The sequence below is a fragment of the Brachionichthys hirsutus genome, unplaced genomic scaffold (assembly GCF_040956055.1).
Source record: "Brachionichthys hirsutus isolate HB-005 unplaced genomic scaffold, CSIRO-AGI_Bhir_v1 contig_1421, whole genome shotgun sequence".
Lineage (NCBI taxonomy): Eukaryota > Metazoa > Chordata > Actinopteri > Lophiiformes > Brachionichthyidae > Brachionichthys > Brachionichthys hirsutus.
Genome location: NW_027180334.1, coordinates 87,267 through 114,750, shown reverse-complemented (window position 1 = coordinate 114,750; position 27,484 = coordinate 87,267). Strand labels below are relative to the sequence as shown.

Sequence of the window (27,484 nt, the reverse complement as noted above, 5' to 3'; positions counted from 1 at the left end):
TCACACTCCTTGTTTACCGTTAGAGCCACCTGGAGCAGACATCTGTTGCCTGGGACAATGACAAACCGCAATAACATGCATTTTTATATTGTTAGATTTAGTATTATCAAGTTATCGATAATATGGTAAAATATTCAGATTAGGTTCAATGCAATTTCTAAGAACCTAAGTAAGTAAGAATACAAAACAAAAAAATTGTCCTATCACAGGAAAAACACAACATACTACACTTGATTGGATGAATAATCTCACCCTGGCTGTAGTAAGTGTTCGGACATTAGGCCTCTGTGCTGAATCATCATGCCCTGGAAATGCCCAGCTGGTCGGACGTGCCTGTACATCATCATGCGTGTCTGACCTGGAGAGAAGGGAAGCTGCTGGGGCCGCTGCAGAGCCTCCATCAGGTGGGGGTGAGGGCTTCGTACGGCGCACCGTCCTGGATCGTTGTACGGATGGCCAGGATAAGGGGCTCTGTTGCCTCCGCTATGAGCCTGAGATATCATGTGGGGAGGAGGGACACCGCCTTGCTGCATTCCAGGATGCAGGGTGCGAGGATCGAACATGAAGCCGGGCATCACGTGTGTAGCAGTGGCATGAGAGCGTTGCTGAGGTAGCTGGATTCTACGGTGGCGAGAGGCAGCATTATGAGAGTCAAGGTCCAGGATTTCCTTCGGGCTGTCGGGCTGCTCTGAGGTCACTGAGTGAACCTGTTTTGTTGGGCTTTCACAGCCGTTTCCACACTTCCCCCCGTCTGCACCTCCAGGCTGCAGGCCTACGTCGGGCAAAGGGCCGGGGGACACCAAACTAGCACTGCTGGAGCCTTCAGAGCCCAACGGGGAAACGCTGCTCTCCTTTAATTGACCATTGCCCCTTGCACTTGATATAGGTAGGTATGCATTGGGTAACATTTGCTGGTAATTAGACCCGTGCCGCTCCTCTGAAGGATAAATCCCTCTAGTGCTGACCTGGTTATGGGCAGAAGCTTGCGGATTAAGTTGGGGGTAGTAGTGCTGCTGCTGGTACTGATGATGAGGCGGGCACGCGTTAGGATGGGCCTGAGGGTGCTGTTGACCCTGCATGTGATAGGAGTAGGGAGTGCCTCCTTGCTGGTGGTAGGCGGGGTGGTGAGCAAAATTGAGGAGAGGGTTTACGGCCTGGTTGTGATAAGCGTGGGGAGCAGGCATACGCATGGCCCTCGTCATGTTTGTGTGGCTCAAGTGTGAATGCGGACGGTTACTCTGGCCAAACTGGCCCATGTTCCCATTTACCTGCCCTTGGGAATGCGGTGGTACGGCTGGATTGTAAGCCGGCGCTGGTCCTCTCTGAGCCTGCATACTTTGGTTACCACCTACTGGCACGGTTTGAAGATGATGGGGGGCAACTGTCTGGTGTTTGTAAAGGCCATTTGGATGTCCAGGTTTAATTGTAATGTACTGTGTTGGAACTGCAGTGACCTCTTTTTCTGGCCTACATGTCGGTTCACTGGGTCTTTGATCTCCGTGGTCTGCTGGGCTAGACTGGGAGAGTGACAATGGGGTAGGATGACTGGGTGGCAAAGAGGGGAGATGGGCTGGCTGAGTCGGTCCAGACTGGACTGGACTGTTTTGTGCGGAATGTCGTGGAGAGTCGTTTTGGGGTGCGTGACGGCGAGGTGGCACAGAATTTTGTTGTTGCATGTTCTGGCTCATCTGCTGGGGAGGGGAACTCCGCATTGTCTGAGGTTCTTGCTGCTTTTTGATGTTCTGCTGGTGGCCATTTTGCTTATGTTCATCCTGTGCCACATTGTTCTCTGACATTTGCAGAGTGGAATTCTGAGAAGCTGCTGCATGCAGTGATGGAGAATTTTGCTGAAGTTCAGGGCTTGATGCTTTTTGCCGTGGACTATTCCGTGCACGCGGAGAGGCGCTGGTTGGTGCGGCGTCAGTGGAGAAGTTCTTAATCATGTTGAGGTGACTTGACGCAATAGTGGTATTGATATGTAGAGGATGGCAGTGGCTGGCGGATCGCCTCAGGGCATGCGTCTCCTGCTTGTTGCTTTCCGTTGAACCCTGTGAGAGCCCTGGCGTAGAAAGATTCTCCTGTGATCTACCCGGGAGGCTCATCGTTTCCTCTCCTGGCCCAGCCTGGACTCGTGTAGGGCTCAGTATGGCTGGGTGCTTTTGGTCAGTTAAAGCAGTGCTTTTGTGTGCCGACAGCCCATCTGAAACGTTGCTGGCATCCTTTTTTCTCTCTAATGCAGAGTCTGTGAACAAACAATCATGAAAGTAAAATTAGCGTTGAATACATATGAACAAGGTATTGAATCAGAATCTCAGAACTATGCCGTAAACTGTGTCAAAGTTCATAAAATCATCAAATATTTTTATCGACAGAAATAATGCAAAACTAGGAAATTAGTGAAATGTAACAATGCCCAGTTCCAAATTTTTTTGCAGTGCGAATGCTTAGATACAGGATACTTGTGAGCTTACTGGTGAGGCTTGTGCAGAGACATATTCTCTTTTGCCAAATTTATGAAAATAATGAATATTTAATATGTCACAAACTGAAAAATAATTACAGCGCTAATTACAATTAGCACTTGACAGAGAGACCAAAATTGGGGGGGCTGGGCTAAGGAACCAAATGAGACAATATAGGCTGGAAAAAATATTTCTGGAGAAAAGGATTAGACTGCTTGGGTTCCTTAATGCAGAACACAGAAGGCTGCTGCTGCTAGAATACTAAGAGAGAAGGTCAGGGCTACCTTTGGGCAGCATGTCTGTCTGCTGGGAAGGCTGGCTGTCTGGCCCATTGTCTCTAGCAGGATGCAGCAGCTGAACCTCAGGGGCAGGAGGAGGCTGATGAGAGGGGTGAGCTGGGATGGTGCCAATTCCTGACGGGGGCCCAGGCTGCTGAAAGTTGCCTATGTGCTGACGAGGGGGACCGACAGGGGGGGCAGAAGGAGCTGACAGCTGCTGCAGGGCCAGCATCTCTGGGCTTTCAAGCATGGAAGCCAAGCGTGTCCTGCCAGAGGAGTCTAGATGAGGAACAGGGGGATGTGTGGACCTGGGCCCGAGGGATGTGACTGCTGCAGACATTTGATACTGGGCATTTGGAGGAGGGTGGGGGTATCCAGCAGCCTCCGGCCATGGTTTAAGTCCCACCGAAGGGGGGATCCCATCGTAATTATAGTTGCGCTGGTTCACCATGTTGGGATCTTGCATTTGAATCCCATTGGGTCTCTCCTGGTGATTAATACCGGTCCACATGTTAGATGGGCCCACAGCAGAAGGTCTCAACCCCCGATAGCTGTGCTGAGGTGTTTGTTCCGACCCCGAAAATCTGTTCCCCATTGTGTGAATGTTGTAGCCTTCCGGACGGTGGTGTGATGGGTACATGCTGGCTTCAGGAGGAGGCCCATGCTGGAGAGCTGTGGGACGTGGGCCCAGAGACGGACCATGAGTTGGACCCATGTAGGGATGATGCTGCTGCTGGTGTGGAGGTTGCTGGTGAGATTCTGGACCCATGGGATACCTGGGATGTATTTGATGTCCTTCAACCATTCGATGCTGGAAAGAAAAATGTAGTCGTTTAAATTTGGTGAGTACGTCATTACATCATCACCATTACATGTACAAGAAATCTGTGACCAGGAAATATTCATTGGAAACTAAGACAAAAAAACGTTTTGTAATACTGTTAGGGTTCGGACCCTTTATAAAATCTGTCTGTCTACTTACATTGTCTTGGGAGAGATGAAAATGGGGGGGGGGGGGGGGGGGGGTAAGTTATAAATAAGCCTTTGCTTCAAACTACGCCGTTTTGGTTCAGTGTTAAAAATGCCTTTGTATGATTGTCTGATTGTCCCTTTTACTTGCTTTGTTGAAAAATGAACCAAAATAAAAATACTTTCACTCATTCACACCAGTCTGTTTTTGCAGATTCAAACTATAAATTTGACAGACCAATTTTCAGTAAGCACAGCCATGAGTTTACTTGCTAAAAGCAATTACAATTGCTTTTAGCAAGTAATTGAAACATTGTAATAATTACATTTAGAAAAGTTCAAATTAGAAGTCTGTATATTACCTGCATGTTAAAGTTGTGAGGCAAGCGGTTCAAACTTGGGTCTCCATGTCTAGGAATGTGAGCTGGGTAGGCAAAGCGTGGATCCATGGCCATTCCTTGGGCAAACATGTGTGGGCCATGAGGACCAGTGGGGCCAGGTCGATGATAGCGCTGATTAGAGAATATGAAAAATATATATATTACGAGGGGTACCGGTAAATGAAAAATACGGTATGATTAGATATGTAGTGAATCTTTGGAAAACAAGTTGACTTATCCTGTACAGACCTGTTGCCCTGGGTGGTACATGCCCCTCAGGTCTCCTTCGTGGACTTGCTGTTGACTTGGGGTCAAGGTGTGGGGGTGATGGGAGCCATTGACCCAGTGGAAGGGAGGTGGTGGTCTTGTGGGTTTGTTTTCCTTGAAGGGCGTGCTGCCCTTGCCTCCCTGTGAGTTCCTTTTGCCCTGAACTTGCTCAGTGGCCTTGATAAGACTTTCAGGCCCCAAATGTTTACTGCTGCGATTGCGCTTTTTTTCCTTGCGCTCCTTTTCCTCGCTGTTAATGTGGAACTCCTCATCGGTGTCGCCGTCCTCCGATGGGAAATGTTTTAGTAAGGCCCGGTTAAAACAACGCTCCAGAGACTCTGCCATGATGGTGTATTCTGCAGAAAGGCAAACAAATATTATACAAACTCTTACACATAGCTACATCTTCTGCAGCAGTAGCAGTCACGCTCCCTAAAATGCATAACAATGAGAACATCCACTCATTTACACTCAAATAATAGTTTTTCATCCGCCTGCTGCAAATCACTCCCATCCCTTTCACACACACATTCTTACAAGCAACACACTGCTCCATTCCTCAGTGCACTCAAAACAATATGGAAGGATTGAAGCCATAGACACACACTTGCCCCTCCGTTCTAAGACCTGTGCTAGAAGGCTGACCAGGTCAGAGGGCAAAGGTTGACATCTACATCTCCAACACATTCCTCATTCTGCTGCTCCACCCCGGCCCCCCTCCCACCCATCCCTGGGGAGAGTATTCAGTTGAATGGATGGCTCCAGACAGGGGGTTTAGGGGCTGGAATGTTTCTCTGACACTGCAGGGCTCAGATCCCTCCGAGCGCTGGAGCACAGCTCAATCACTCCTCATTAATCACTGTCAAGACCGCCTTGGTCCCGGCCCCAACACGTCACAAAGTCCAGCCCACTTCTTTTGCTCTCTCTCCCACCCCAAACATTAATACATGTGCTTTTAAATCAGAACATGCACCAAATGAAATGGAGTATGATGTATTTTTTATACAGACGGAAAATCCAGGTAAGAAAAAAACGCAGAAAATCTTTGGAGGTGGAGCAAATTTGTTTACCGCTGGCCTCTCCATTGTACTCGGCACAGTTTTCAAACATGAGCTTCATGTCAGCGACAAACTCCTCCTTGGTAATGTATTCCCCTTCGTTGAGCTTCTTTTCTATGGTGGCCAAGTCCATAGGAGTCTGAAAATTATTTGAAACAGTTTAAATACCACATTTATATAGACAATTATACAAACTACCGGTACTATGAATACATGAAAATGTTTATAGCGTTCTTTTTCTTCGTACCTTGATGATCTCGTGGTAATTAGGAGCATAGGAGTCATCCACAGGCTCCAGGAAAGGCCAAGAATCTTTATGGGCTTTCAAGGCCTCAAGCACTGGTGAAGACAAATCAGATAAGACATTACAGCAAACAATAACAGAGATGGAAATAAAGCGACAGCCTTGTGCAAGTGCTCAGGGTGCATACCTTTGTATAGAGCAGTGTAGTCGTCATCAATTTCATAGCTGAAACGTCAAACAGGTGATGCGTTACAAACAGCACTCGGACCAAACCGCCACAGAACCACATCCATTTCCACAATCATGTAATTTCAGCTAGTCCCATGGTAGAGCCTCAAAATAGGAAAGGCTGCACCCTTTCAGCTGAGATAAGCAACTGCTTATTGAACCACAAAGTGAGATCTGAAGTAAAAAGTATCTTACAATTCTTTATTTTTCCGTTTTCTGTGGATCGGAGAGGAGGGCTCAAGATTCAGGAGATTTGGTGGCAGGTCTTTCCCTTGAGACAGCAGCCACGCTTTTTCCTCTCGCATCTTCCGTCTCTTGGCTCGCTCTGTGAGAGAAGGATGAACAAAGGAGGTCAACGTGGGCACAAATAACATTTATGAAGTTTCAGTCTTGTCATCTAAATTTACAGTTAAATTTACACTCAGTGAAAACCAGGCACTGGCCATCAAAGACAGCACTAGCTCAGATTAGTAGAAAGAGAATGATTTGTCAGTCATCGTTTTCAGGGCCCAGTTGATCAAAAGAGCCAAACAGAGCTCAGAGAAAATGCACGTATCACATCTTTATATTTCAACAGCCCCCTGTAGTGTGGATTGAAGTGATTTGAGGGTGGATTCCACATATGCCATGCACACAGAGAGTAGGCCAGGTCCTGCTGTTCATCTATAATACATTAATGAGGCTCTGCCAAGGAAGCACAATCAGCAGTTCATTAACCCTTGACAGATGACATCAGAGGGGGGTAGAAAGAGAGACGTGATCCTGTCATTAAAGGCCCATTACAATCTCGCTCACATTCTCTGTGTACTACACATAAATCACAGGGCTTGACTGCTGCTATGCAACTGCAGATTTTTGGGCCACTGAGAGAAAAAAATACATCAATGGTGATGTGAAAGTCGTGGGGCGCGCTTTACAATCCATTGCGGCCCCCATTCCCGAGCTGGAAAAGGACCATTTTCTACCTGCTGCCGACAGGCCACTGATGAAAGAATGTGAAACTAGAGAAGCACTCAGCAAGCCTAGACCTCCGCCGAGCAGCTCATTCCCTTCCTAATTGGATTTGCACCGTCCACACGGTGATCTGGATCATCATCAAAAGGTTAGAAATTGTTCTTGGCGTTTTTATACAGCAACCATGAAAAGTAAAAGTGAATTGTAGTAGAGTTGAGATTTTTGAATCCGTCAGTGGGGTGTTCAACGCAAAAAAAATTAAATTAATGCCTCCATTCTGGCTCTAATCCTAATTCGGTGGTGAGAGAGAGGCCCCCCATCCTTTACGACTGTATCAAATTCCATAAACATCAGTCAATAGTCAACCGAGATATTGAGGAACAGATTTTGAAGCTGCATTCACTGCACCAAAATCTGTTCCTGGTAACATTCCCAACATTTCCTGAGAATTTCATTCCGATCCATCCAGAACTAACAGACAGACGCCAGAGGTTATTATTATTGCTGCTTTGTGATATTTGACTTTTGGCATCCAGCTTGATTTTGATATTGAAATTTTTATTATGTGTTCATTCATTAGTAGATTTATTTCAGCTTGCCATAGACCACAACAATATTATTCAGATCTGGATATGGGGAACATTTTTCACAAACAACTCGTATATCTTTCTATCTGTATTCCATCCCCCTGCGTAGCTGACCATCTTACCCTCCACTGCTTTGATCTTTTCCATCCTTTCCCTCTGTTGTTGTTCCAGAAGAAGCTGTTCCTCTTCTCGTCTCTGCTCAGCCAGCAGGACCTGTCTATCCAGCTCCTCATCTTTCTTCTTCTCCTCCGTGATTCCCTTCAGAGTGTCCTGAATATATAGACAAAAGCATGTTGTAAAATGTATTGTGGGAATTAAAAACACAAAAGTACGAAAGAGAACTGCGGATGGCGTTTGTATCGGTAATAAAAATGAAACATATTTGTGTATGCATGTCTTCATTTTGGATTTTGTGAATTGTGACTATGTCTCCGTCTACAGCTACAGTGCACGCACAGTCTTCAATACAATTATAATGTCACATACATGCACACAGACAAGAACGCACCTGCTCCTCTTGGCTAAGGTGCTTTTCAGACAACCAGTGGGATGAATGAAGTGACATTGGATCCAGTTGTTTCTGTTTTTGCTCCTGCTCCTGAATAAATAAGCAAGTGACAAAGTTTCTTTCTGAAAAAAGATTATGTCTTTCACAGATATAAAATGCTTCTCTTTTGGTCATGCAGTGATGAAATAGTGCTGATATTAGGCAAATAATTAACAGGCAAAATGTTGTGATTTACATATTTGATGTGATTAAAATGTAAATCTTTAAAGTCATAAAATAAAAGCTGTAAATAGTGAATTGTTTAGAATATAATAGATAATATAGTAAAACAGAGGAGAAGAAGACAGGTAACTGACAGCTCTTCAAAAACATCAAACTGCAAGCCCAATTCTTCTCTTTGTTGCTGCTGATGATGATAGAGAAAGGCCAAGGAGGTTTCTATAGCAACAGTGTTAGTTATACATCACAGAAGTGTAAAGTTCAAATAGGTAGGCTCAAACAATGCTTATACTTTAGCTTTGACTAGCTATTGCAGTCAACAATTAGAATTTATTCCATGATGAGTTGGGAGGAAACTTTAATGTGTGGTGCTGGGTTGACTCAGTTGAACAAGACCAAAAAAAAAAAATAGGTCTATGATCTCTCCTTCAGCTACTTAAAACACATTCCTTGGAAGATATGACTCAATGATAAGTGAACACCAGCATGCAGATGACAGAGCTGTCATTCTAGCTAATGTAAGAGCAAAAGTTAAAGGCCTAGGGCAAACTTCATGAACAAGCTTGGGTGCTGAATGAAGGGCAAGCACAGACCAGCTTTCCTTCATCTCACCTGTGGTGCAGCCGAAACGTTTTCACAGGGATTCCGTTCAGAATATTTCAACTACATAGGGTCTTTAATTAACATAAATTAATTTTATGCAAGTTAAGAATGTTAAAAGGAGAATAGGTAATGTTATGGTGGGATTTGCGAAGTGGCTGAGAGATGATATCTAGACTCCTACTGTTACAGGGACTAAAAGCAGTCAATGCCTCTCCCGTTTCCAACCTTGTGTTCTATCATGGTGCTGATCTCAGGCAAGAAATTCTGGCTGATGACATGGTAGAGGTGGCGGTCCTGCGGGGAGGTTTTGTACTTGATGCTCTCTGCCAGACTGACCCATTGTTCCTCTGTGTCACATACCAGGGACCAACTGCCTCGCTTATGGCCTGATAAAAGAAAAAGAGAGGAGACGTTGCTGAGCAATTCTTGAAAAAAATGTGTCGTGATGAAATCCGTGAAACTAACAGAACGACAAAGCAGAAATGCAAGTAAGGCTGTGGTTTAAATGGCGGAGCCAATAACCTCAAGGTTTGTGGTTCAAATCCCACTGCATCCTACTCATTTCTCTGTTGTGTCCTTGGGCAAGACACTTCACCCACCATGACTCCAGTGCTCCCTCACATGACTGGTGGTCCGAGAGGCCGTAGGCATAATTTAACTCGTGTTTCCGTCAGTCTGCCTCAGGGCAGCTGTGCCTACAGATGTAGTTTATCACTACTGGTGTCATTGTGGAGTGAATGAGTAATGGTTTCATTGTGACGTGCTTTGGCTGCTTAGAAAGGCACTATATAAATCCAATCCATTATTATCATCATATTCAACAGATCATCTCACCTCTGCTCGGTTGGACGTCTTCCACTTCATTTTCTGTCTTCACTTCTGTTACTTCAATCTCCACCTCACTGCAAAGTAAAAAAAACACATTTGAAGAATAGATCTAAAATATTCCTACAATAATAAACACTTTTTTTGTTTTTGTACACAGATGCCTCCACTACTAGAAAAAGGTCATACTTGCTGATATGGTTAGACTACAACCTCCATCAGAACAAAACAATAGCAGAATGACATAATCAGCCACTACATTTCAGATGAGCATAACACTTTGAAAATTACCCAATGAAGGAAAACAATTATAGGACGCACACCGTGAGGATTATACAATAAATGTATGTATTCTAGAACATCTTTTGCTGATTTTGCTTTGAAACACGATTGAACAAGTCCTGAATAATATCTATACAACCTAAGACCATGTGGCGAACAGTCATGGCATCTGATGGGATAGTTAAATGCATGTTTTATTTTTCACATAACTCGTACATCTTTACAACATATGAATAACTGCATGTAAAAGTTTCTGCGCAACGGGCTAACGTCACTGGCAAACAAAAAAGTTTTTTCTTACCTTAGACGGGGGTCTTCAAGTTTTCTTTTCTTTGGTGGCCGTCCCCTTTTCTTTTTCTCTGGTAATATTAGTTCAGAGTGTTCACTGTTGGAAAGCCAAAATCAAGAAGAAAACTCTTTAAGTTGATAGCCTCTCAGCATCTGTGACTATTCCTTATAAGTGATGGGTCCAAAGAAAGCGAATGGTGAGGATGGCAGTGCCGGTATCTATAAATGTGACCGCGGTGTCTTCGTAAGGGATTTGGCACGCCAGTACGAGCGGAGAACATCGACGATATGTACAATCCTCAAACAGAAGGATGCTATCAAGAACACATAGAATTCCAAAGGCGGAACCATTATGTCTTAGTTTGTGTAATTGTACATGTAAAGGTAAAATTACTCCTTCCCTCTCCCTCCTCTCCTCCTCACATGGCACACGCTCTTAGCGCCATCGTCTGTCTTGAAGTTAAAACTCATAATAAAACCACATTTTAGATTACAATAATATTGTATATAGTTTTTTGTGCGCGTGTGTATCTATATAGTAATTAAAAAACAATCCATTGTTATCAGCATTGATTTGAGTGTTTTTAGACGGCCGGAACAGATTAAATTGTTTTCAGTTATTTTATATGGGAAAAATTGATTTGACATACGAGTGCGAGTTACAAGCTCGGTCCAGAAATGAATTATACTCGTATGTCAAGGTATTACTGTACCTCTATAATTAACCCCTGACACTTCTTTAAGAGTGTTAACCAATATTGCATCTGCATGCCTACAACATGTTCTAGTGAACTGCAGAAAAGACAATCCGTGAGGAAACATGTACTGAACAGAGGACAACTCAATTCACCTGAGCTTCTCTCCTTTCCTCTTCGCCGGCTCTTCTTTATACATCCGAGTGCCGTAAAAGTACCAGTAGAGGGCACCATTTCCATCCTGCCCCAGCGGTTCAACCCTCAGGCTGTCTGCATCCAGTCCCTGACAGGTGATAGTTGATAACATTTACTAAAAATCATTTGAGGGGCTGATTTTAAATCATCAGTCATTAGAAGGTGATGCCCATTCAGTCCTGTGAGCCTACGCAGCTGTTAATCACACACTGACATGAAGCGCTTTAAGTGTCTTAGCAAGTACATTTTATAAATTGAGTTACATAAATTAATAAAACATCTTATCTCAAGAGAAAATATTTCGCAGGAAATTAACTGGCAGACAAAACGGAGGTAAACCTGTCAGGTTATTATTAATTGCACATTATTTAGGCTGGGATATATGATGTTACTGTCCACGAGGTTACCTTGGTCAGGTGTTATAAAAAGTTGCCTGTAATCTAAAAAGACTTGGCATATTTTTAGGAATTAACTATAATTTATTCATGAGAATCAGTGCTCATAATTTACTTATATTTGGTAATGCGTAAACTAATGTAGCTACACCGGATTGATTAAGCCCAATTGCATGCATGAGACAAAGTATATGCAGATTTTACTTTCGATCCTCATAGATGCCTACCTTAAGCAGGTCAAAGACATCAGCAGCATCCAGACGGTAGTCACAAAGGCGGTGGAGCAGCTCCACCTGAGTTCGAGGGGGGAGATTCTCAAACGAGCCCTCTCGAAGTGGGTTGGGTTTCCCTTCTTCCAGCTCCCACCGGTAGCTGATGATGTCATCCAGGTAACTGCTGAATGCCTGGGGGCTGAATGATAAAGTAAACAAAAAGAAACAGAAGAGGAGGCCAAAATATGAGAAGTCAGATGATTAAAATGTATTTAAGGACAAAGTTGCCCCTCACTTACTAGAAAGTATCTTTAGTTTGTCGCATAAATTGTTTTGAAGCGACAAATAAATGTCATATGAAGCTTCCCGTTTCACATAAAACAGAAAGGTTTTCTGATCTATTGAGATTTAAGATGAGTCCATAGAACCAGCTCAATTGCACGTGTGGCGTGACATGAAAGTCGACACTTCAAGTTTCAAGATCAGCCAGCTTCTTTTTGTAGCGTATAGGAAATGGACAAAGTTCAATCTACCGCTGCAGCCGGTGAGAAAGAGGAGGTGGAGCTTAACAAAGATGGAAAGAGAGAGTGTTGTGTCTCAGCTATGAGTGGGAGCTCGCGAATAAATGCTGTTTACTGTTTAGGTCTAGTTGATTAATCAATGAGTTTCAGTTCCAACTCTGATCAATAGAACAAGAGCTCCAGGCGGGGGTGTGCAGCTACACAACGTCATGGGAAAATAGTGGCTTATCTTGAAAGAGATGTGTGCACTTTTCACACAGCTGCTGGTCGCCTCCTCCTTCCTACCCCATCTCACTCTCCTACTGTCGGCCCCTCGTTCTCTCCAACGCCCTCCCTTTTCCTGACTCCGGCAGAGCATTTAACACGTGTGGAAGAAAAGGACTGTGAAAGGCCAGTGCCAAGTAGCCCCCCCCCACACACACACACACACACACACACAGGATGCCAGCATCCATCTCCTCAAACAATGCAGGTTGTCCTTCTGTTACCAGTTGGGTAGAAAAAAAACGAAATCATTCCTGATTCCCAACTTATCAGTTCACTCTATGTTGCTTTCTAGAGATGGACTGGAGAAGCCCCATAAGATACTAGGTGTATTTAAATAGCAACCCCTGCTACAAACTCATTTACTCGCATCATTAGCTCATGGGGGAGAGAAAAGGTCCAGTGGCTGCTGTTTTTATATAATGTGGTAGCGGTAGAGTGTGATTGCACCACAGGCCCATTGACCAAATGGTGAGTAAATGGCACTCCTCGGCGCCTCATTGTGCAGGTGACTCAGACTTCCCATAAAGGCTCCTGGGTGCTATGACTAATTTGGAGGTTGAAAGACTGGTTTCATTCAGGCAGCCACTCGGGGGAAAAAAAAGAAGTTAACTAATCTTTTCCACTATTTGGCTTCTCTTTTCATTAAAAATTGCAGAACGAGGTTCCACTGTTCTAGTTCTGAAAAGGTAACGATTGTGACCTTGTCCCCAGATGTATGTATACATTAAATTGTATGCATTCATAGTACAAGACTTCAGTGTCATCTGCAATGGGTCAACAGTGGTGGGTGTGTCTTAAACATTTTTTTAAATATATGAACTTGACAGTAAATGTTTGGACCATGTCGGAAATCCCTGCTCATCTATTTAATGTTGTAGAACGAAAGTAGTTGGCAGTAACAGTAGTGTCAACAATCATGGCTAATATCAGATTTTGTTCCATACATACGTGATGTCAGTGCGCTGGTAGCATCCCTGCAACAAACAAGCAATCAGGTCTCCAAGGAAGTCCAAGTCCTGCACTGACAGGGCTTTCTCCAGTTCCTGGAGACAAACAAAGGACAGTATGAGCAGCGTAGACATGGAGAACTCGTGCACTCTTTTTGTCAGATAAGATATTCCCTTTATTAGTCCTGCAAGGGGAAATTCCAAATGGATGTGATACTGGGGAATAAGTAAAAAATCTTCAGATATGACGCGCTGTTTTACTAAATATTGCCAGAGCAAGCTGATTGCTGGAACTCGAGAAGTTCTCAACAATGAGGCTGAAGAGAAGGGCAAAGTGAAAGGTACTATTTTATAAAAACAGACGCCAGAGTAATTATACAAGTTAAAAAATATATTTTTGGCTGTGAGATGTTGCACCTTTCCATATGTGTGGGTACATGTGTAAGGCCGGTCAAAGACAGCAGGAGGAATAGTTGGAGTTTGTATGATTAGGGCATCTTGGTTTGCCAGTGGTGATTTAGCTGGAGCTCAGGTTCAAGTTCAACCATGACCTCTCTTCTGCCTGGCATTGTGTGTAATCCATTCAGGGTTTATGAAGCAGCAGTAACAAGCAGAGCAGAGACCTCAAAGTACCAGAGAGCGAGATGGCAGGCAGCAGGGGCCTAGAGCTGCAACACAGCCTTGCCCCCCCCTGCTCTCCTCCACTGACCAGCCGAGAAAAGTGAACGTGGAAGGTTTCCCAAAATGCACTGCTCTCCCCATGATGCTTAATTTTACACAATCTGTTCAGGACAAGATTGTTGCACCTCACCATTCTAATCATTATGGTTGTTGTGCTCTTAAGCTGGACGAGGTAGTAAAAGCACCAAATCTACATCTGTTTATAAGAAGCCATATTGCAAGGCAGAAGAACAACTAACACTTTGACACCAATTTATTTGTGATTTAAAAAGCAGCTGGTGGTGGTCAGCCGCTAGCAAAAAGCCGAGAAGCAGAACTGACAAGGTCCCCACATAGGAGATGAGGCAAGTTCTGAGAACTTCTTAACGTCTTAACAGATGAGACCAAAATACAAAGTAGGGGCGGTAATGGATTGTTTTTTGCCATAACATAGAACGATTTAGACGTCAGCTGTCATAGTAGACACTGGCAATAAGGTTTGAAATGTCATACCTTTTTTATTTGCGGGGAACCAGCAGCGATCTAAAATTACACACTCGGGTGGCATTACAGAAGTGTTTTTTTGTTCAATGCGTGTAAACAAAGGCAGCGTAGAGAAGGGTATTCGCTGTGACATTGTTCTGTGATCTTTGTAAAAAGAGCTAAAAGCTTTGGAGAGGAGCAAGTGGGGAGAGGGGGGGAACATAAGGCTGAGAGGGCAGAAATGCAAATGCAAGTGCTCTGTCAGCCCAAGTGTTCTTTTCACTTTAAGCCCCCTTTTGCAGGATGCAAAGTAGCCCCGACAAACTGAAGTCCAACATGACTGACTGACCACAATCTACCCCTCCCGCCTTTGTTCTCATTACTAACAAAAAAAAGATACAAAGTCTCTGTTTTGTGCAGCCTTTCCCTCACAAACATCCACAAAAGTACAACCGCAGATTCAATCCGAGTGGCAAAAAGATTTCTCAAGGACGAGGAGACATTTTGAATTACTGTTTGATCACTCATTTCCTCAGCCCGTCTCGCTCTAGTCTGGAGCAACCTTGTGAGTCCAGGGGGGTCACCAATGGTCACTTTACACACCTCGTAGCCATGGCGAATGAGAGAAGATAGGAGCCAACAAGTCAGTACGATGAAAAACAGCGTAGGAGGAGGAGGGGAGAGCGACAGGAGGTTGAGAAACAGGATAAGATTAATGTTCCTGCTTAAGATTAGAACGGATTTCAACAGTAAAGTGAAGACAACCTGCTCCTTCTTCTGACTCGTGCTACTATAGACACAAACCGGGAGAGTGAGATTGACGTCAGGAGATAAAATGTAGCTATATTTCACGACACAAAGGAGCAGCAGTTCATTAAGTTTTATGAGTTATATTCTAATGACCAATTCAGCCTGAAGAGCAACGTGCTCACAATGACAAATGAGACACTCTAATGGGTTAATTATAATCTCAAGGATTCACTTGAATACAGTTAACTACACTTTTAACTGGAAGATCAGAGTTTAAGGAAATTATACGCGACAGAAGACTAGGACCAAAAAGATAGCAAGATATCTCATATCGTATCTCATAGCAAATGGCGGAAATGTTTGTGGCTTCATATATTCACAAACAACTATCAGGAAACATAGAAACTGGGTGTTCTTGTGGTTGGGTGGTACAAATATCTGGACACACCATTGTTTGTGCACACCTTGAAGAGTGACAGAACTGATAATGGTCATCTCACAACACAACTAAGAAACATTTTGCATTCTAAACATTCCGCACCATGTCTCTCAACCTAATGTGAACACCAATATATGAAAGGACTCGTATTTGCCCATGACTGGACTGCGATACTGCATACAGGATATAACAGAAAACAGGAGAAAAGGCTTCTGAAGCAAGCAATGTTGTTATGGCTTGTTTGCGCATGTATGCTATGGAGCCGCAGACCCAATCATGGACAGGAAGTGTGATCATCCAAAACTAGAAAGACGGGGTTTCTATCCCTGTGTAGAAGCACACGCGTACGGAGAGAGATTTTCATTTTCCACTTCCTGGTCCTCTCTGTCATGCAACCTCTGAGCCAGAGAGAGCCCATCCGTCAGAGAGAACACTTTGATCGCACTTTGAAAAAGTTGGGAGAAATGATCGGGGGAAGAATGGAGATTTGAGTGCCGCACAACACAGCAGATTCAGACACACTAGCCCCCACAGGCCCTGGATTAACACCAGCCTGCTTCACCTTTGAAGTGCCACACGGCAGCTCAGATGGCAGAGGGAACGGGAATTAATGTGGTGTGTGTGTGTGTGTGTGCCCTTTCTTTAGCTATTAATCTGGCCACCCAATGACTCTGTGGCCAAGCGCTAACAAATACTCAGCTTGATGAAGGGCTGCAAGGGACACTGCACTGCAGCTGGCCATGCTGGCCATGTCCTGTGGGAACGTTACCCCCTCTGGAAGCACATACACATAAAGTAGCAACCAAACTAATGCCCTAAAGGGACAAAACCCACAAACATTTAAAGCAGACAGAAACATTCATCACTTAAATTGATATTCATTCATGAATTTGTCTCAGTAAAAAAAAAAAAGCATTTCCGTACTTTGGCTGCTTCACATTGATTATCAATGTGGCTTGAAGATAAAACAGCTGGATAGGTGATAAGCTATAAAAGAGTATGAATTAAAGAGCTTAACTGTCACATTTGTCACGTGGCTACTGCCGTGAAGAGAACAGATTATTCGTATTCACACACAGGGGCAACAACTGGAGGGCGAGTCAATGCTTAGTCAAAAGGTGCCATCACCACAGCCCCTCTGAGCCATGCTTGCTATCAGCAATTCCCCCTGAAGGTATTTAGCACTTTTTTTCACCCAATTCCCTGATGCTTTCCTCTCTCTGCCGCTCCCTCTGGCTTAACCTCTTCTTCCTTGCTACAACCCCCCAGCCCCTACCCCCGCCCTGCTGCCTAGTCTATGAACACCACTGAGACATTGTATTATTGCCGTGACAACACCCCCCCCCCCCCCTCTTATCTCCTACCCAATCTTTGACTCTGTCTCTCCTCCTTATCTCCACCCTTTTTCCACACATTGTCCCTACTCCAGCTTGTGGCTGGCTCCACTGCAACTGAAGAAAGAACCGTGTGTCAATGTGACTAGCAGTGGTTCCCTCAAAATTAGTTATAGACACGATGGGAATGGGAATATGGGACATTTACACTGTAAAATTCTATTGAAACCAATTAGGTATTAACACCATTTACCGGTACATAAACCTTTTAAGGCAGGACAGTTACTTCTAAAAAGAAAATCAACCAAAAAGGTGACCATTTTGATTCAGCACGTTTCATAAACGCATTTCATTTCTGAGCAAGTAAATAACAAGCACTTCATCCCCAAAATGTTGTAAAATGTTTAGAGCTACTGAATCAAGACAAACTTAATACACTTTGCAAAACATTTATGGCAAATGCTGTATTGTCATCACAGTTTCTCCAGTCCTTAACTCATAGGTTTTTTAGAGGACACTGTAAATTCAGATTTAACAAAAAAATTTAAACTCATCCCTGTTAAGCACAGATAATAGGAAAAAGCTCTACAGCCATAATCTTTGACGGCTATCGTTTGTTCTGCACATCTATCATCAAACAAGCAACTGCTGACAGAACTAGCTATTGACTGTTGAACTGCGGACCTCCTCCTGCTGGTGCTTCGGCTTGTGATAAGATTGTATTTGGCAGAAGTGGTACTGCACTTCAGTTCAAAGATTTCAGTTGGTCTTTAATTTGCTTCTTCCAGATTGCCATTGCACTGTTTGGACGCATCTTCTGAAATGTGCAACACATTTGTTACACTCTTTTTTATTGAGGTTGTTACCACATGGTTGTTCCCATGCATTTTCTTGAAGAAAAAAAAAGACGTGTTTTTCTTCCTAGACATGAATTACAATTCATACAAAGCAAAGCAAAGCAAAAAATAAATAAAGGGCGGGGAACATAAAATGTGGACAGAGCCAATGAAAGTTGCACATGAGAACCGAGAGATGGGGTTGTGATCAACATAGTGGCAGCATTTGCATCAGCAGATCCAAGGTTATGGCAAAGTGCAAAGGGGTTTGGCCTCACTGGCTCTGCTGACAGCACACTGTTTCTATGCCACTGCTGTTAACAGCTCCGCTGGGGTCTATAGCACCAACAGTTGGAGGACGTGAGCACGGCTAACTGGAGGGGGGGAGGGAGGCCTGTTTGTTGTGTAAAGGCTCCTCTTTTCCTCTCCTTTGCGTTTCTTCATTCCTTCCCCCCCAACTCCCCTCCCACTTTCATCTCACACATGGCTCCTTCAGGAGCCATCATCTGACAACACCCTCCTCCCCCACCTCCTGCCACATGACAAACACGCACACACAGTCATAACACCACAGGAAAACGCCCTCGCATCCTCAGGATGTACTGTTCATCTCATCATCAGAGGAAAGCAACAACATCTTGTTGCCAGAGACATCTGACTGACACACCAAAACAAAAACTTGTTGGCCAATTTTTCTTTGTTGTCTTGATTTATGACATGCCTATTCAACCTAGAGTGAAAAGTGGTGTCCTTCATATCCACCACATGTATGGTTTTGACTGATCTAACTAATTAGAGCCCTTAGGCAATGACACCATTTATTCATGAAAATATGAGAACAGGATGAACAACTTGCCAGGGCCAGGTGAGACACCTGTGGCTTAGCTGTATGAAGGGATAATGGAGAAGAAATTCTATTTGAGTGAGGGCAGGGATACGGAAGATCCTTCCTTCCTGAGACTAGAGCCTCTTTCACGCAGAACTGTACCAACAATTTAGCATTTGCTTGTTCACACTAAGCAATAAAAAGGCCAGAACACTTCTCCATTGTATGAGGTGCATGTCGGCATTCCAAGAGAACAGGAAGCACGACATTTAATGTGTTTTACATATATTTTCAGTTGATGTGCGTTTATTTAGCTGCTACTGTTCATTTAATGTCCATTTTTGAAAATTGTGCATGAACATCACTCTCAATAGTCAGAGCCCTTTTGCTTGACTTGCTCGCCGGCTTTGTGGAAGCAATGAGATGGGATGGCCTCCCTTTGCAGGCTTGCATCCCCGATGTCGCATTTGTGGGAACCACAACATCTACTTCCCTAAAATGGGAGTGTCCTGATTCGGCTGACGTCCCACTGATTGCATGAACATGGTCTGCATAAATTACGGTAAGTATATGATGCTGTGTCATGATACAGAAAATATCGGCGTAGAAAGAGACAATTTCCTCTCGGTAGACATCGTGGGTGAGAACGCAGTCGTACACTCGATTCGCTCGCTCACTTTCCAGTATGTCGTAAAAACAGCAAAGTCGGACAGTCGCGAAGGTCGTAAGTCGATATCCCCCTGCATCTGCATCTCAAGGCAGTAGAGAAATTGCTTAAATCTACACTCATCATAATGTGTCGCATTGTGCCAGGTCTGAGAGAACTCTCCAGTTGCCATTGCTCCTAGTCCCAGTACTCATTATCACGCCCTGTTCCTTGTAAGAGCAAAAAAGCAAGATATTTCTCAAAAAACATTCTCATGTTATTACCTCCTATCAATGTGATGTTGCAGTACATGTACCAACATTGTTTCTAGGTAGGCTAAATACATATCGTCTTTTAGCCGTGACAACAGCAATTCTTCTTTGGCTCTCACTGGATGAGACTTGTTTTGGCAAAGTTCTTATCACTAGATTTCTCTTCACTCTGCTCACTGCAGCTTCACAATCAGACGTAAAGGCACAGAGTGGGAAAGCCACACTGAAGGGATGCCGCCCTAGACTGGAGACAGAGAGGGAACCATGGGGAGCTGCAACAATGAAACAAGCCAAAAAAAATCCTGGTGTACGTGCCCTTCTACCTCCCCCTCTGAGCACACACTCCCCATGTGAATCCATCTGATGCATGTACTGCTGCTCTCACTTGTCAATCACAATTGGGGGAGGGGCTGCAGCTTCTTAGAAAGCCCCAACTCACAGTGCATGTGAGGGTGGAATCAAACAAGACAGCAAAAAGGTTCTTGATCTTCGAGGGGTGCTCAGTGAAACGTTTGTAAGGCTTTATCTGTAGCCTAAGCTGGAGAAAAGGGATGTCAGAGGCCGTTGTGTGTAACACTGTAGCATGGGCTGAGCTGTGGAAGTGTCAGTGGGTGGACCATGAAAAAAGAAAGGGATGCAAGAGGTGGCAAAACAGTGTAGATCTGAGTGGGCTATTGTTATTATGAGGTAGGCTCCAGTCTCCCTGGCAAATTGATGGAGGCGGTAAAGCAGCCAAAACTCAAAGGTAAACATATTTTAGTGTTTACTGCTAATTACTTAAACTGTGGCCACCTACTGGCTTGTAAGTTTTAAATTGAGCCAAATGTTTTGGCACTTCTCAAAATGTTTTGGAAGATCCTTAACCAGAGTGAGGCAACCATATATATTCACTACTTAAGTTGCATAGGACAGCCACGTCATGAGTTCCATAGTGGTGCCAGACCATCTTTCTGGTATTAATATATATATATATATACACACTTAAAATAGGCTCATGCTTACATTTTACAGCCAAACGTAAGTGTATAATATTGTAAGGACTAGATTTACAAGGGAGGCGAGCTGAAGCACAGTGCTTAAAGCGATCGCAGTTTGGTAATGTAAAAGAAAATGAAGATTTTGTGGCAGGTGCCCTGAATTACATTAAGATCAGGAGACAAGAAGAATAAACGCATGTTGATGAGGAAACAGTCAGGAAGATGAAGTCAGCATAAATATTCTACCCTTAATAAATAAGAGCTTCAGCATCACTCTGAGGTATATTCCAGCTAATCTGAGCCCAAAAGGATAAATTGGATGTACTGTCAAACGGTATTTTAAATCACTGGGGTGACTCTGATTATCTCTGACAGATTGGGGAGGTGTTAGGCTCAAAAGACTACAAGGTAACCTCTGCCAAGGATTGGGATTTTGCCAAAGATCCACGTCAGTTTCTTTTCCTTTTACTGTCCAGAGGACTGATTCTGCAGAAGACCAGCTCCCTTCATCTGCAGTGTGGCCAAGCGTTCAAAATCCTGACGCATTTTTTCCAACTCAAACTTCCTATAGCGTTGGCATCAAAGTTCCCCAAATGAAGCCATGATTGTGAAATTTAATTAGCATTCAATGCGAGTCAAATTGTGTGACCGTCTTAACTTGGGCGATGGAACAATTAAGCCTTGATGTTGTTCCTTTTTATTAATTTGTTTTCTGGAGATGCTGAAATAAAGGAAATGCTCACAGATAGCTTGCTTTTACTTATTTACCAAATCTAATAGGACAAAATTTCCTTGTCCAAGCACAATAAGGACTGTTCGAAAATAGGAGTTCCCTTCTCAAAGGACTGCAGCAGCTAGTACCCAGAGTGAAGCGCCTCCACCCTCCAGGGGGAAAGAAAAGAAAGAACACCATCTGGGTTTTAGTCATGGTGATGCCAGGGGCTGGGGCTCGAGGACAAGGAGACTGCTGGAGCTTGAGATTGGGATTGGGTAGAGTGATTACAAACAGGCAGTGGGTACGTGATGGTGGGATAAATGATGCATCCACAAACCTCATCCTTGTTAATAGGCCATGGTACTTCATAATAAGTTCACAGACTTTAAATGCAATAAGTAGATATTTCAGAATCTATCAAAAGCAGCAAAATGTCCGACCACATTACAAGCTTCCATGTTTAATTCTCATATTTTTAGCCAAGATCAGATTTGGCTATCTTGACCTTTCAAACTCATAAGTTCAAGTGATTGTGTCTAGCTCTAATGTGAATGTCTGTCCATTAAAACGGTATGCATACATGTTTGCATAAGGCATGTGTAATAAACAACTAACAAGTTATTTGTTTTGACAACCCATAATATTCGAACCAAAATAGAAGCAAATAAGTTTGGCATTTCGCTCTGGAGGACAGCAAACAAGTTGTCAGCTGTTCATGAACAGATCGTCAACAACTTGACCATCTGCATCGTTGTTGTCATTGCTCTGATTTTACAATGTTCTTGAGCAGATTGGGGATTTAGCAAATCTTCAGGCCAGCATGTTAACATAATCAAAACACCACAACTATTCATATGTTTTAGCGTGTACTGTTAATCATGGATTTACTAATTGAGTGAGGGCATGCTAGGTATGTTTTACACTGCCCGGTCATAGTTAACCAATATCTATCTTTCTTTCTACTGCATGAACTTGCATGCTAGCACCCTGACAGAGGGGTTTAAATCCTCAAGTATTTGCCATCCTACGAATGGTGTTTCACATAAGATTATTTTAATCATTATCTGATGAAAAACCAATTATGAATGCAGCTCTGCATGAAGTGCCTGGTATTTGGGATGTTAATGAGTGGAAAACATCCAGATATGGGACATGTTCTGATTGGCATATGTATTTTGAAGCATGCCAGGCTGAAAGCCAATGAGAAGGGCTTCTCACCTATTTCAAGCTCAGGGATAGGTTGCGGTTATATCGGCCAGGGACAGTACTACGATTCTCTGGGTGCTGGTTATCCTGAGGGAACAAGCCCAGATACTAAGGGTGACCGATTTGCATGTCGGATTGTCCCACAAACTAACCTCTGGCTTCACACTGCCCGGTCATAGTTAACCATTATCCATCTCTCTTTCTACCGCATGAACTCACATGCTACCACCCTGACAGAGGGGTTTAAACAGGTCAGTGGTGTATGTGGATTCCATTTAAGCAAGATGAGATTTAAAACTACATTACAGTGTCAATAATATTGTTTGTTGATTTAATCATAGCTCGTGTTTAATATTTTCAGTACTGTTTCTTTTGTACATTTTGAAATGATAAACAGATTGATCACGTTTGTCAAACGATACTAAAGGGCCCTTTCAGCACTGCACTATAATCATATGCAAAATAATCCGAGCATATCGGCAACTTGTGTGTTGTGTAGTCCAATTTGAAATTTGAGAAACTTCTGATGCTGCTAAACATAGGAATTATTAAACAACGTACATTTCCCAAAGTTGACGCAAGTTCAAGGCACAACCACTATAATGACAGGTAGCTAATAAAGATGCAGAATAAATTAGATGGCATGCCAAACAGGCGACCCACAGAGCACAGATAATGAAGACGATGCAGACAGGGGGTCCTTGGCATGAAGGACTATGCAGCAAACAGCACATCACAGAATATTAAGCAACAGAGGCCGACAGCATCTGTCAACTGTGGGATTCAGCCATCAGATCACACAGATATACAAAATAATTTACAGATCAGCCACAGGGACAAAACCAAGGCGAAAGGATCAGCCATGTTGACCCTGGGCCTCCTTCCTGGAAATCGCCCTCTCACTCTATTATACTTGTGTGCTTTTGCATCCTCTCAGTCTCAGGGACTCTCTCACCCACTCCCCATAACCATTAGCTCTCATTCATTCGTTCCCCCTCGCCATCTCACCGACACAACCACACACTCACAAAGAGCTTTCGTAACTAGTCACATGAGGAAAAGTGGAAACAAGCAACAGCAAAGTACGTATATCGGCCAAGAAAGTAGGGTGCATGAATCATATTATTTCACTGTGCTACCCGATTATTCACACCGCACCATTAGGATCCGTACAAAGATAATGATGTGGAAGTATTTACCCCATGCCCATCATACTTGTCCATCAAGGGTTACGCGAGAGGGCAGAAACAAACTAGAGATCTCACAAGAAACTGCAGGGAATAGCAAAGTGAGCTGCAGTGCTTAATCGCAACAATTACACAACATTTTTTTAAATCATATAACGGTTGGTTTGCAAAGGCTGACGAGAAGAAAGATGAAAGGAAATGATGCAAGACATCATGTCCATAAGGAAGGCAGGATGGTTTGTCAGAGAATGTCGACACTAAAATCCTAGACGTTGTGAAATGCCTCGACCCACCTCCACCGCCAACCCCACCCAATCTCACTCTGTCATGACCAGTGACAGCAATTTCCTGTCCCCTTCTCCAAGCCCAATTCTTAAGTAATTCAACCTATGCATCCAGACAGACGAGCAACTGGAGGTAATATTACTCATTAATTCAAGCATGCACAGCCAAAACCGTATCCTAAAGAAAGATACAAGTCAGCAAAGTCAAAAGATGTCGTCAGGTGTCAAATAAATGACTATCACGCCCACTTGTAAATCATTAACATATTAATCAACACATACTAATGTTAACAAGTCAAGACAGGTCAAGGGGTAAGTGAGAGATAATCCAAAGAGCTGCAATAGTGCCCAGACAGGATTGTCTTGTCGCTGGCATGTGCAATTAAGCAGAACAAATATGTCTGTCTGAAAGCTTCCTCGTCTAAAACAGAAGTCCTCTGAAAGTAAGCATATTGAACTATCCAGAGTCTGGTACAATCAAAACTTAATGTGAACATTTACCGTAGCTACAACAACCCACAGAGACGGAGAACCCAGGTAAATACGAGTGGATTATGTAAAGGGTTTATGTTAATGTCTCATAGTTTAAGTACAGTGCAGAATCCTCCTGGTATCTGTGGGGCAGAAGACAAAAGTTTAGACTCAGGAGGTCTCTACCACCTCTTTTTTTATGACTTCCTGAAATTATAATCTATTCAATAGCCCTCATTAAACACCAAATGGTGCAGTATACTTGAGTGGAAAGCTGAGCTCCAAGCACTCTGCACACTTGTTGCCAGGATGACAAAAATAAAATGAGATGGGAGACTAATGCTTGGCATTTTGAACAAATGCGCAGGATTGATGAATGCACTTTGCTTTTCAAATGAACCTTCATCAGGGTTTTAAATGTGCACAATGAAAAGATGCATTAAAGAACCCCTCATGTCCCTTTCTAGTTTGAAAGTTTCTTCATATTGAGCAATCATGACAGAACGCCAATAAAGCCAATCTGAAGAAGAAGAATCGCTATTTATCACATAAAATTATACCGAGCACAATTTAATCTCTGCAGCTATAACAGGCTTCAACAGTAATCTCCGTTACATTTAAGACCGTCATATGGAGAAAAACAACAGCACAAGGATCCCCCCCCCCAACTTTGTGTAAACGAGGCGCCTGCGATCCCCCATCTGGCCTGCACCGCCTTTAATAACAAAGCGATGCCTGCGTGTTTCTCTGAGGAGGGGGGGTGGGGGATGAATGAGTGATGGAGGCTGTTGATGCGTGATATTGACCTTTAAGTGCAATCGTCGCAAGATGGCTTGTCGGATATATCTGAATAAACTTGTTTAGTGAACGCCGAATAGATTTTAAAGAGCAAGAGGGATCGAGTGATAAAGTTCATTATATAACCTGGTGAATTCGTTTTCGTTTATTCAGGGGCATAACTGATAGCAGAAGATCTTAGAAGAGACCGCCATATATATATATATATATATATATATATATACCGGTATATGCAACAAATATCGGAATTACACGCGTAAAACCTTCGATTCCTGCAAACAAAACTGGACGTGTCGAGCAAACAATGCCCGGGGAGCGTCTGCGTGCCCGTGGCTATGCAAAGCCAGAGGATTGCCCAAGTAACGCTAACGAACGAGAAGTGATCAGAGAACACACGGCGAAGCTCGTTAACCAGGAGGCTAAGTGCACAAATGCGCTCTTCTTAAACCCACGAGGAAGCGGAAACACTTGACACAAACAACTTTTATTTTTCATTAAAAATTACGTTGGGAGTTAAATCAATAAACCAAAGTTCTTATTTACCTCTATTTCAAAGTCTGGAAGGTTGAACGCCGTCCTGAACAGTGAACAGAAGTGGGCTATGGCGGGGACTTCCCACCAAGACTGGATCTCTTCCACAGAAACTCTACATCCCTGGGACATTTTCAGACTTCTGAAATCGTGTAACGTTTGTTTCTCCACATTAGAAAGTTAGTTTCCCCCTCGCGGATTGCAATCTATCCGTTACATTACCAACACGAAAAGGAGTTTACTGTCGCCGTCTTGTCCGGACATTGCTACAATGTTTCAATCAGGGGACTCACCGGACGTGAACAGATGGGACGGACGACACCACCGTACGAAGACCAAGGGGGGTGGGGGTTATAAATATTTATGTCGTTTAAAACGTTACAGAGTGTCGTAATCCACCAGAGTGCCGAGAATACTGGTCGTTATGTTTATTAACTATAAATGTTTGAAAACGTTTGTAGTTAGATTGTGTATTCGTTCGTGTACCAAAAGTCTGTTGTCGACAAGTACACCTTCGAATCTATCCGCGCCTCCGCCGTTTAAAGGGAATGCGTGTGTGAATGGAGAGTAAAATAATAAAGTGAGAACGTGGACCCAGGTATAAAAGAGGCGATTAATTTGAAGTTTCTGGGCTCGTTTCATGTGTGGTTTTGTGTAGAATCACAATGTGTGGCTCGTTCTGTGAAGGCGTCGTTAATTTTCCAATTTCCAATTGTTGATGTTTTACTTTATTACTACTTTAATTCTAGTTACAACAGTTTTCGAAAGATCATGAACACCGCAGGATTTGTTTATCGTTCTCAGAAAAAAATCCGGCTACATTTAAATCTTGTAAACAATAACAACGCGGAGAAAAGGTTTGGCCGATACGCGAAACACGCTCTCCCCCTGTCGCAATATAAGAGAAGTGCATGGATATTATAGAAGGAAAAAAAACTGACACCAAATTGACGGAAGTAAAAAATATTGGAGCATCATTTCATTATAGTTCTGTAGGGGGCGCTGTAAGGCCGATTTTCAAAGTTTCACTTTTAAAGTGTCCAGGTAGGAAGGGTCCAATAAGTGTTTAAAATGTGGTTTTGATTGGAGTGTGTGTGTGTGTGTGTGCAAACGGGCGCAATTTTTGGTGTACAAAAACTATCAAAATTCTACCTCAAGTTTGGAGCTTTGCCGCACAGAAACATTAAAATGTATAAAAATAATTTGGATAACTTTTGATGCCCCAAGTCTCTAGATGGTGTACACTGAATTTCAGCTCACTTGGTGAAACCCCCTAGGAGGAGTTCGTTCAAATTGATCATGCTGATTCAACAGTTTTTAAGCACCCAATGGGCGTCTGACCCGTCACTGACGCGCTCAGCAGCCAATGGGCGTCTGATCCGTCACTCCGCTCAGCAGCCAATGGGCGTCTGATCCGTCACTGAGGCGCTCAGCAGCCAATGGACGTCTGATCCGTCTCTCCGCTCAGCAGCCAATGGGCGTCTGGTCCGTCACTGACGCGCTCAGCAGCCAATGGGCGTCTGATCCGTCGCTCCGCTCAGCAGCCAATGGGCGTCTGGTCCGTCACTGACGCGCTCAGCAACCAATGGGCGTCTGATCCGTCAATGACGCGTAGAATGACGCACATCTTTCGCGTTTCTGTACAGTTCTGCTAGCAGCTAAGCTAAGTCAGCTGCTGACAGTGT

The 27,484-nt window shown here is 43.6% G+C and overlaps 1 protein-coding gene across 1 annotated transcript; it reads right to left on the bottom strand.

The window, feature by feature from the left end:
• LOC137913558 (chromatin remodeling regulator CECR2-like) lies at nt 1-25,931 on the bottom strand. Its single transcript, XM_068757202.1, has 18 exons — nt 25,812-25,931; nt 13,386-13,480; nt 11,665-11,848; nt 11,003-11,130; nt 10,166-10,249; nt 9,592-9,659; nt 8,983-9,143; nt 7,936-8,025; nt 7,550-7,697; nt 6,082-6,211; nt 5,846-5,883; nt 5,662-5,753; nt 5,427-5,553; nt 4,339-4,712; nt 4,072-4,221; nt 2,747-3,551; nt 253-2,242; nt 1-49 (listed from the first exon to the last, which is right to left on the bottom strand). The coding sequence occupies exons 1-18, from the start codon at nt 25,929-25,931 to the stop codon at nt 1-3; spliced, it is 4,833 nt and encodes a 1,610-aa protein (XP_068613303.1).
• Between the last annotated feature and the right edge of the window lie 1,553 nt (nt 25,932-27,484).